Raw genomic sequence first — 12,096 nt, 5'->3', positions numbered from 1 at the left:
CAGACTCCCTCTTAATAGCCGGGTAACCCGCGGACCCGTGAGCTCTCCTACCCAGACTCCCTCTTAATAGTCGGGTAACCCGCGGACCCGTGAGCTCTCCTACCCAGACTCCCTCTTAATAGTCGGGTAACCCGCGGACCCGTGAGTTCTCCTACCCAGACTCCCTCTTAATAGTCGGATAACCTGCGGACCCGTGAGCTCTCCTACCCAGACTCCCTCTTAATAGCCGGATAACCCACAGACCTGTGAGCTCTCCTACCCAGACTCCCTCTTAATAGTTGGGTAACCCGCGGACCGTGAGCTCTCCTACCCAGACTTCCTCTTAATAGTCGGGTAACCCGCGGACCGTGAGCTCTCCTACCCAGACGTACCTGATGACTTGGACAAGGCACTTCTTCAGAGGCGCCATCAGTGTAGCAGAAGGCGAGTTTCTCAGGGCCACCAGCACGGGATGCTGCCCCAGGCCGCCAGCGTGTGGGGAAGCGGGGAGAAAACGCCCGAGGAACTGCTCCACCACATTCCCCAGCAGCTGGTGCAGGTAGGCACTTGGGTTCTGAGACTGACAGCACACAGTGCACATACCCTGCAGGAGCAAGAGGGAAAGCCAACCTCAGCGTGCGGTGGGCAGAGACACGGAGGACGTCCGGATTCAGCTGTCCTGTGGGTGTCTGTGACGGCACAGACAGCCAGGAAGATGCCTACCCAAGGAGCTCGCACTTGCGTGGAGTTTGAGCTGCTGGATTCAGGCAGCACCGGTGCTGTGGGGCTCAACAGAGCACGGACACCTGTGGGCACAGATGAAGGGTGTGGGGGAGAAAGGGAGGAAGGACAAAGAAACTTCTGTTTCCCTCTCACACTCAGGAAACATGAGCTTTCTGCTCACCAGCGTGTGTGGTGTTCTAGGCCTAGGGTACTAGTCATCTTAATCTAAGTACTACTGCAACACTGACACTAAGCACTTCCAAATTAAGAAACTCTTTTATTTGCCAATTGACTGATTGACTGTGGAGGCTGCTTTTTTCCCCCCCATGGAGACAAAGACAGACAGACAGACCACAGCACTAGAGCTTCCTTCTCTGTCCACACCTGCCACATAGTGCCAGGACTTCAGTTACTTCTTGCCCCTTGCTTCACTATTTTAAAACAGTAAAGCCCTTGCATATGTATTAGTGAATTTATCTCTTTTGTAAGCCATTTTCAATTAGGGGTTTGATGATTATTTTTTCAGCATCCAGTGAATTTTTACAGCGATTCCAAGTCCCTTGAGATTCCATATGAATTTTTATGTTTTTAAATTAAAAACATTTTTTAGAGTGACTTAACAGTGTTCTGAAATACCAAGTGGTTGGGAGTATTTTCATGCCCACACCTAGTGCGTGCAGGTGACCATCCCTCCACCAGTCTGTCCTTCCGCTCGCCTGCCCCCACGTGACCCCTCCCAGAGCTCACCCACCGGTCACCTAGAGAGCTGAGAGCTCTTTCTGCCCATAGCCGTGTAGGGTGGGGCAGGAAGAGGAAGAGTGGGGCTGAAATGAAACTGCGCTGGGTCGCGGGCTAGACCCAAGAGATGGTGCCCTCCCTGGCTGCAGACTTGGGCCTCGGTGCAGAGTTCAATCCATGGCGCGACATATGCCAGTGTGATGCTCTGCTTCACTCTCTAATTCACAGAGAAATCTCTGTTACTACAACAACAGCAACCCCACGACAATCACGATACAGCTGACGGCAATACAGCATGAAAGAGTCGGCCTCAGAGTGCTGACAATCTCGAGTTTCATATGCCAGTGTGATGCTCTGCTTCACTCTCTAATTCACAAAGAAATCTGTATTAAAACAACAACAGCAGCAGCAGCAGCAGCAGCAGCAGCAACCCCACTACAATCACGATACAGTTGATGGCAATATGACATGAAAGAGTCAGCCTCAGAGCGCTGACAATCTCGAGTTTCATATGCCAGGTGCTGTGCTTCAGACTTTAAATCCCACTCGCGTTCCTCCAAACGCCACTGACACAGCATCATCATGCTTTGCTTTTCCATCTGAGGAAACAGGGAAGTCAGGAGCTCAGTCACAGTCACACATCCAGCACAGCTTAGTGCTGAGCAGCTGAAACAATGCAGCCCATGGGTGTGGATGTGAGCAGAAGGCTTCTGCATGGGCACAGTGTGTCACCAGAGACAACACACTGAGAAAAATGTCCTCTTTCCCGTCGATATTAATAAAATGCTGCACATCACTGACTCACTAGTACTCTAAAGTTGATTTTTTTTTTTTATCCCTCCAGGGTTATTGCTGGGGCTTGGTGCCTGCACCACAAATCCACTCCTCCTGGAGGCCATTTTCTCCCCTTTTGTTGCCCTTGTTTTATCATTGTTGTGGTTATTACTACTGTTGTTATTGATGTCCTTGTTACTGGATAGGACAGAGAGAAATGGAGAGAGGAAGGGAAGACACAGAGGGGGAGAGAAAGACAGACACCTGCAGACCTGCTTCACTGCTTGCCACCCTGCAGGTGGGGAGCCGGGGGCTCAAACTGGGATCCTTACGCTGGTCCTTGTGCTTTACGCCACGTAAGCTCAACTCACTGTGTAACCGCCCGACCCTCCTAAAGTTGATTTTTAAATTTGAGATTAACAGTGTTTTCTTTTGATTTTTTAAAACTGATTTAATTATGCAGGACAAGTCTACTGGATAAGAGGGGCCTGGGTCCTCTCCTCTCATAACAGAGAAGTGAATGTCTTTGGTTGTCTTCTTGCAGTGTCACCTGCCCCACTCTCACGTCCTCTGCCTCTCCACCTCCAACACATTTGACAGCATCTTCTCTTGCAATCTCATGCTGCTTTGGCTGACAGTGAGTGCTTGCAAAGAAAATGCAAGCCCATCAAATGAGGTTTTTTAAAAAATTATTTTTTAATATTTATTTATTCCCTTTTGTTGTAGTTATTATTGTTGCTGATGTTGTTCATTGTTGAATAGGACAGAGAGAAATGGAGAGAGGAGGGGAAGACAGAGAGGGGGAGAGAAAGACAGACACCTGCAGACCTGCTTCACCGCCTGTGAAGCGACTCCCCTGCAGGTGGGGAGCCGGGGGTTCAAACTGGGATCCTCATGGGCTTTGCGCCACATGCGCTTAACAGCTGCACTATTGCCCAACTCCCTCAAATGAGTTTTTTGTTTAAAAAAAAAAAAAACTTACAGTATACTTATTTTACTTTTAATTTTTTTTAAAAAAACTATTTATTTATTCATGAGAAAGATAGGAGAAGAGAGAGAACCAGACATCACTCTGGTACATGTGCTGCCGGGGATCAAACTCAGGACCTCATGGTTGAGAATCCAATGCTTTATCCTCTGTCCACCTCCCGGACCACATGAGTTTTTTTTTTTTTTTTTTTAAGTATCTTTATTTATTGGCTAGAGATGGCCAGAGGTCAAGAGAGAGGGGGGAGACAGAGAAGGTCTGAGTCAGACACCTGCAGCCCTGCTTCACCACTCGCAACGTTTTGCCTCTGCAGGTGGGGACTGGGGGCTTGAACCCAGGTCCTTGTGCGCTCAACCAGGTGCGCCACCACCCAGTCCTAAAAAAAAAAAAAAAAAAAAAGTCCTTTTCCTTGTAAGCAGCCACATACACTCTACCTGTGCCGGTCCCTGTTTAGGTGCCAGATGCTGGGCTAGCTTCGCAGAAGACCAGGGACTCATGGCTGAGCTGGCACTGCCATGCTGGCTTTATTCATCTGCATTTATACTCTTCAGGAAGGAAGTGGTAGGGTGTAAAAACAGGGTGTGACTAGGAGAGGGGGCGGAGCGAAAAGGGTGTTTGAACCAGTGGGGATTAAACCAGTGCCCTGAGGCAGGGCGGGTCTCAGGCAAAACAGCGATCATGCAAACAGACCACAGCATTAAGCAATGCAGGGGAACAGAAGCAGAATTAGAAGCAGACCAACATACCTGGAGATACAAAGGAAGGTTCTTATGAATCGCAGTCAGCACAGGAGCGGGAAGCTCTTTCTCTCTCTGTAACACGGCGTGCGGCAGCAGCAAGCAGTCTATGATCCGGAACAGCAGCTTCTGGGCTTTCGAGGTGGCGAAGATCTGTGCCCAGGATTTCACCAGAATGCCTGGCAAGAAGAGCGTGGCTTAGTGAGAAAGGTGCGGCCACCTGACCACATTGCGCAAGTCAGAGGGGCACCAGGAAGAAACGTGTCTTAGCAGTCAAGAGGCCTTGTGGAGAGGGAACTGGTACCCTCAGCTTGTTTGCCGTGTCGTCACACACAACAGAACCACAGCCACAGCCACAGCCACACATGAAAACAACAGCAACCAGGAACTGAGCCCAGAGCTCAGATGTGCTGAGGGCAGAGGGCTCACAAATCAGGCCGTGACCGCCCCATCTGGGATCCCCGCCACCTGGCCAGACTGCGCTCCATGGCTGCTGACTGCCGGCTGCTCCTGGGTCCTGGGTCCAGATTCCAGCCCCCTTGGTTCACTCTAGACTTGTTCACTCAGAGACTCCCGGCAGGCACTCAGCTGCCAATCCAACCCACCCCACCTCAGCCAGGCCTCAGACTGCCCGGGTCAGCCTGCACCTGGTACAGCCCCCTCAAACAAGGCAGGTGCCCAGCCTCTCAACCACCACATTCTACCAGTGTGTGTGTGTGTGTGTGGGGGGGGGGGGGCTGACAGGCTCAGTCACTTTTACTGAAACGTAAACACAACTTGCCTGTGATGTGGATCAAGAACTTCAAATTCAACAGGACTTTATGAACCTCCTGGTGAGGACGTTGCAGCTATGGTCCTAGAGGTGGTCACTGAATTCAGGGGAAAGATGGAAGACCAGAACAGACAGAGAAATAATGAGGCAACTTGCTGGTGAGGCCATAGCAGTGCCCAAGGGGACAGTGAGTGAAGGGACTGAGCTAAAAAAACACTGCAGAAAACTGCAAGCAGACAGACGACAAAGATCCAAGTGGAGGCCGAGTTAAGGTGAAAAATTAAACCCAATCAACAGCCAAGTGGAAAACGCACGAAAGCAAATGAACATGAGCATCACAGTGCGGTCTCACGAAGGACAGTATTTGTCCTATGGGGCAAAAGCGGGAGAAGACAGAGAAATTCTATCTGAGAATTTCCACAAATTTCAAAAGGGGATGGCTTCCCAGATGTGGGAGGCTCAGAGGACCCCAGAAAAAGTGAATCTAGACTCAGGCCTGGCACACTGTCGTTCAGATGGCAAAAACCAAAGATAAAGACATTGCTCTGAAGGATGCCAGAGAAAAGCCACGAGTCACGTCCAAAGGAAATCTTCAAGACTACCAGCTGACTTCTCAACAAAAACTCTAGACGCTAGAAAGAATATATTCAAAGTCCTGAATGAAAAAGGTCTATGCCAAAAATAGTTTATTCTGATAAATGACTAATCATGATTGAGAGGGACACTGGGGTAGGGCTACATAGCATAATGGTCATTCAAAAAGACTCTCTTGCCTGAGGCTCCAAAGTCCCTGGTTCAATCCCCCACATACCATCATAAGCCAGAGCTGAGCATTGCTGGAGGGGAGGGGAGGGAGAGGTTTGAGAGAGAGAGAGGGAGACTGAGAGGGAGAAAAGACGGACACTAAGTGATTTCCAGATAAGTAACAGACAGAGGTCGTCATCACCACTGGTCAGGCCTTCAGGAAGCATTATTCCCTGACTTTGGTAGAGGGATATTGGTGCTTTGGGAGTGGGGGTAAGTAAATCTTGAAGGGGTGACAACTGTATCTCAAAGCATCTATAAAAAACCTAGGCTGTTAGGCAGTAGCACAGCAGGTTAGGCGCACGTGGCACAAAGCGCAAGGATCTGTGTAAGGATCCTGGTTTGAGCCCCCAGCTCCCCACCTGCAGGGGAGTCGCTTCACAGATGGTGAAGCAGGTCTGCAGGTGTCTGTCTTTCTCTCCCCCTCTCTGTCTTCCCCTCCTCTCTCTACTTCTCTCTGTCCTATCTAACAATGATGATATCAACAACAACAACAACAATAACTACAACAATAAAACAACAAGGGCAACAAAAGGGAAAATAAATAAATAAATATTTAAAAAACCCCAAAACCAAGGCTACCTCAAATAACAAAACTATTAGGAAAGCCAGAAGACTTATGCCAAACCACGCACTCCATCATACAGATAGCTGCTTCCCAATGCCAGGCAAGACAAATGCCGTTTCCTGAATAGCACACACAGGGTTACCTGCTGACCCATCATGTGAACATGCAGGTTCAACATGGGACTCACTCTGATCTCCATTTTGCTACTGGATGCTAGGAAAGTTACGGCTTTCCCCATGCCTCACTGTGTCACTACACATTCTAATAATCTCATCTTGTATATATTTTCAAGAGTTGTTTCATTCCACTTTGTAATGAGAACTAAATCGGGATGTTAAAATCGGGGGGGGGGGGGGAGGGTCCAACACATGGAAGCAGTCATTTGACTCTCTTGAATTCCAGTTTTTATATTTTCAAGTGTTTAATAAAAACAGTGAGTTTAGATTTTGTTTCAGGAGGAAGAGAAGTAGACTTCTACATAAAACGTATGGTGCTAGATCTAAGAAATGTTAAGTCTGGTAAACATTGCCTGTGATGACTAACAAGCGAGCACTGAGCTCAGAGAGGTGAAGACCAGACACAGAGGGACAACAAGGACTCCTTACACCAACACTTCCTCAGTCAAAGGTGCTAGAGTCAGAAAAAACAGACAGATACTTAATTCTCACTACGGTATGTAAGTCTAGTAGGTCCTTGACTGAAGGGAATAATAAAAAAAGAATTTGAAGGAGCTCATTACTTGTTTCCCCAAACAGAACAGGATGTCTACACTGAATAGAATTTTGTGGTTTTTTTCCTTAGAAAGCAACAAGCTAATAAAATTCAGGCATTTTATAGAACAAAGCTTACAACAGAAGCACTGAAGGAAAACAAACCCGAGAGCAAAACATTAGTGTTGAAACAGAGTCAGCCAATAGCCCCGTCTAAGAACAACAAGCATCATCCTTGCTCAGAAAGAGAAGACAAACATGGCTCAGAGAAGCAGGTGCTCATTCAGCCATGCTGGGAGGGCGCCAGCTTGCTCTCCGTCTCTCCGGAAGGCGGGGCTCTGGAATGCCGGCCCACAGCACCCGCATCCCAGTCCTCGCTCATGTTCCCTGAGGAACCACCGCCACAGGCACCCGAGTGCTTCCCGCCACTCCAGATGCCACAAGTCTGAGCTGATGAAGAGCCGAGGTATTCCGAGCGAAAATGCAGTCTACTGTTTTAAGTTCACCTTTTGCACAGGCTAAAATCCTTTATTGAAAACATTATTTTATTTTCTGTCACCCATTAGCAAAGGGATCAGTGCCTGCATAGCATCTACTGTTCCTGTTAGCTATGTTTTTTCTTTTTTTTTTTTAAAAAAATATACTTTATGAACATAAAATATATTTTATATATTTATTTTTTATGAATGCAATATATATATATATTTTATGTCAAGCTTTCTCCCTGCAGGTGGGAACCAGGGGCTTGAATCTGCATCCTTGTGTGCGCCACTGCCTGGTCCCTACTGCTTGCCTCCCTCTCTCTCTCTCTCCTTTTACTTTAAATCACACATACACATATATACATATATATTACATATTACTTTAAACCTTTCATATATATAATTTCTAAAAGCCAAATGGCCAGACTGTAGCAGCATGCTTATTTTCAGGCACCGAGATGTAGAAAAACATAAAGGGCCAGGTAGTGGCGCACCTGGTTAAGCGCACACATTACAGCCAACAAGGACCGGGGTTCAAGCCCCTGGTCCCCACTTGCAGGGGGAAAGCTTCATGAGGGGTGAAGCAGGGCTGTAGGTGTTTCTTCCTCTCTATCTCCCCCCCCCCAATTTCTGTCTCTGTCCAATAATCAATCAATAAGTAAATTTAAAAAAGGAAAACCCAAAGAATATAATCTAGCCATCACAAAGTAAAAGAAAGAGAAGGTCAGCCATGTCACAGAACAAAGGTCCTCAATTCTGCATGTGGAGAACGTCTGCCTGTATCTATCTGATGTCACCAGTACAAATATGATCTGGCAATCCTGATAATACTATCACACACCTCATAAATACAGCCTAAAACTATACATTTACCTTAGCAAAAATTAAACAGGAATTAAGAAATTATAAACCTAAATGCCCGAGCAGTTACAGGCCTGTGTCTGGACACAAACACTCTCATATTTGACTCCAGAGGGAAGATCCTGAATCGCTCCTGTTGCTCTCACTCCATCCATATTCATGCCTTCACATTCTCCTTTATCTTTCACGACAAAGATAAAAGGCTCCAGACAGCCCAAATCAGGTGCATTTATATGTTCACAAGATCAAAGGGAACAGATATAAAGTTTTGGCCAGAGAGAGAGAGAAAAAAAAAAAAAAGAAAACAAAAAACTTAAATTATGAACAAAAACTTCTAAGGAAATCCCTCATTTCCCTTTATACAGTTCCTATTTTTGTTATCTACCTGGTTTTTGTGAACAAAGATATTCAAATGACTGATTTCGAAAGAAGCATGAACTCTGCTGTTAAGAGAACAGGCACAGAAAAAAAAAAGAGTTATTTTTGAAAGAAGAAAACACAGCATTATGAGAAACAAGATTTGAAGCCTGAGTATCTTTAGTGCCGTGGTAAATCCTCTCCTGACCTTCATATACAACAGAACACAGAAGAACAGAAAAATGGAAGGCTTTCTGATGTTTGAAGTAGTTCTATATAATTCTAACAAAGTATAGACGGGCATTAAAACTTTCATTAGAGCTATCTAGAGAGTCACAATGTGGCTTACACACAACAGTGTCACTGGCATATTTTTGTAATAATCATAGGTAAGTTTAATACTAACACAGATAAAAGAAGAAAAGCTACCAGAGAAAGGGGGACGAGACAGATACACTAGAAAACTCCACAGGAATTATTTTAACTAAATTACTGCCTTCCACATCATTCTTATGATTGCACAGAGAGCGGCGAAGGAGCCAGGGTGTCAGTCTGTCCTGTTCATTTTGTTTTAGATAGACTCACTGCTAAGAAAGTTCTGGGAACACCAGGGATACATACCCATCATCCTATAAGTCAGATGCAATCCTGCACTCAACATTTTTTTCCCCAAATAAGGTTTTATATATTTTAGTATTTCTCCAAGGTACCGCAAGGACTTTGTGACCATGGAAGATTTCTCAGACAGTGTCTGCAGGTTCCCGTAAGCCAGACCAACAGCCTATAAGTGAGGGAAAACAAGGTTTATATCACATTCAGAAGAACAAAGGTGATTTCTCTGTCTTCATACATACATACATACATACATACATGTGTATGCATACGCGGTACTGAATATTAAATCCTGAAATGTTCACAGAATTTTAAAATACACGTACAATGAATTCAATTTTGCACTTTATCATTTAAGTAAAGTTCAAAAAGAATGAGACGTGAATTCACCCATAATTATCTATACAAGATGTGATTCAGCAAAGTGGTAATGAAATGATACCTGACGGAGCCAATGTGCAGGAAACAAGAGCAAATGACACCAATTCCCCCATCGCTGGTTCACCGCATCTTAGTGTGCACACAGTCAGGCCTCAGGAAGCCCGAGTCCAGCACGAGGATCTATAGGCAAGACCACCCAGCACTTACAAGACTTCAAACACAAAATCCGGCTTCATGTGCGAATCAAGTCTCTTGCCAGAAAGTTCTTCTTTTTCTCCCTTTATTGGGGGATTAATGGTTTACCGTCGACAGCAGAATACAGCAGTTGGCACGTGTGACATTTCTAGTTTGCCACATCACACTCTAACCCCCCACTGGGCCTCCTCCGCCACCCCAGAGTCCTCCCCTTGGGTGCAGTGCACCAAACCCAGCCCAAGTTCTGCTCTGTGTCCCCTTCTGTCCATGTGAGGGACCATCCCATCTTCCTCCTTTTTCCTATGAGCCACTCAATGGCACAAGGAACAGAACTGTCACAAGCGGAGGGGGTGGTGGTTGAGAGAAATGTAAGAGATGTGAAATGGAAAGAAGAGGAATAAATGACAAGGTGAGATGACAAAGAGGTGAAAATAAGTAAGGGGTAAGGACTAAGAACTCTGGAGAGATGGGCTGGGTTTCAGAAGAGTTCTGAAGTGTTTAGGCCACTGATGGTAACTTACAGATTATTTCCAAATTGGACCAGAAATGAGATTTATATTTATGTAGTTACGTAATTTTTCTCCCGCAGTTCTCATCAGACAAGATTAAAAAAAAAAAAAAGAGGAAAAAGTGTATGATTTTTTTTTTAAAAGTCTGCACCAGTCACTTGACACATTTTGGTCTCCTGGGCTACACAGGTTTCCACTGTCCGCAGTTTAAAAGCCACACTCATTGACAGTATCGTCGCTCAGAAAAGCTCAAGCATTGAGAAGCTCTCAAATTCATGATGGCAAAATATACAGGTTTTCAAAGATTCCAGTTTCCTCATGAGGTCCAAGTTCAATTCCTGCAGCACACACCCTGTAAATAAATGTGTCTTTCTTCAGAGTCTCAGATCTGAGGCCGGCCAGATGGCTCACTGGAGACACTCCTGCCATTTCCTTTGCTAACTGTGCTTACAGTCTATCTTCACGGGCAAGACATGGTCGGGGACAAGTCCACACTTATTCTGAGAATACTGGACAGTGAAGGTGCTTGGTGATGACACTGATTATCACTTCAAGTGAAAGGAATTTAAATTTATGATAATTTACTTCATTCTAAATCATGATGTTTCTGTTTCTCCGTAAGGTAACACAATTATTCTAGTTAAATGAAGAACTTATTTCTTACTGGTTTAAACAAAACCATCATTCAACCTTCATTTTCCTCTAGATCTCAGTAGTTCTAGGTTACTAGTTCTTCACGTCTTGCATGTCCCGCCAATAGTTCTGGAAGTGTTCTTTGATTCACCGAGACCTATTTCAAGGTATATACATACAGCTGGTGCACTGTTCACAGGTTAAAACCCAGACTTCCTTCACCAAGATGCTCTGAGTTCCTGACCTACAGACTGAGCTACCCACTAACAGCACTTAGCATGTTCTGCCCGACATTACTCTAACTTCTCTGTACATCTTTGTTTTTAGAGAAAGCAAGGATACTTACTCTGATTCTTCAGACCCATAAGAAATGTCAGCACAGTACTAGTCCTTAGCAAATAACCAAGCCATTAGTTTTGATTTGGCTATATTAGAAGAGCCTTTGAACATGCCCTCTGGAGGTTTTGATCTCTCTTGCTGGTGGTCACATGTGTTTCCTTACCGACCACATGTTTCATTACAGGCTGAGAGTCAACCAACAACTGATATGACACTCAACAGAAAGGCACGTTTTGAGACTGTGTATACAGCTACTACTAAATATTGTAAAGATTCACAATTGTGCTTTGACTTTATGGAAATGAATGAGAGAATTCGCTTTTATCAGATGAGCATATGGGTTATAAATATTTTCACTGCAGTTAATACCACATGATTAGGGAAACAAAACATTTACTTTGAACAGCAAATACGTAAATTAAAACATTAGCCACCGTAGGCTGTAGAAGGAAGACTATCACATAATACAAATTCCTAAAATATTAACGATTAAAAATAATTTAAATGTTGACTAGGACTATTAATTACGGAGATAAAAACAAAACAAAACAAACTGGTTAGATTTCTAAAGCATTAACCACACTACGGTAGGATGTAGTTGGTGCTTATGCCATCCACGCACACTGCTTGCTACAAGGTGGCAAACATGAAGTTGGAGCCGTCAGCTAAAAGGAGACTTTGTCTTCAAATACATAAAGGGCCTTGTTCTCTAGCGATTTTAACAATACAGCTTACGTCACTTTAAACTTTTTATCGCCAATCTTTTCTTCAAACACTTGCCATTAAATATAATTTTTCGTTTGTTAAGGATGGCTTGTATTGCATCTTATATTCACATTTTTATTCCTCCAGAATTTGATAGCAAGTAAGCAGTACTGTGGTTCAATTTAAAAGAATTTACTTTATTGAAAATCTTCATAAACATTTCAAGGTT

General features: G+C 44.7%; 1 protein-coding gene across 4 annotated transcripts in view; it reads right to left on the bottom strand.

The window, feature by feature from the left end:
* The window catches only part of MMS22L (MMS22 like, DNA repair protein), a 108,230-nt gene that overhangs the window by 26,964 nt on the left and 69,170 nt on the right, over positions 1-12,096 (bottom strand). For 3 of the 4 annotated variants that reach the window (XR_009549638.1, XM_060190751.1, XM_060190752.1), the window contains exons 18-20: positions 9,115-9,274; positions 3,949-4,118; positions 372-583 (exon numbers count right to left, since the gene is read on the bottom strand). Coding sequence is in view for 3 of the 4 variants with exons in the window: in XM_060190751.1 (XP_060046734.1) it covers positions 372-583; positions 3,949-4,118; positions 9,115-9,274 (542 nt within the window). In the remaining variant the exon portion in view is untranslated. Of the gene's footprint in view, positions 1-371; positions 584-661; positions 786-3,948; positions 4,119-9,114; positions 9,275-12,096 lie in introns of those variants that run through there. The other variant, XM_060190753.1, reaches the window with a different exon arrangement.

Source organism: Erinaceus europaeus, chromosome 4, assembly GCF_950295315.1.
Source record: "Erinaceus europaeus chromosome 4, mEriEur2.1, whole genome shotgun sequence".
NCBI lineage: Eukaryota > Metazoa > Chordata > Mammalia > Eulipotyphla > Erinaceidae > Erinaceus > Erinaceus europaeus.
Note: the sequence above shows the minus strand (reverse complement) of the source record. Positions and strands in the feature narration are given on the sequence as shown.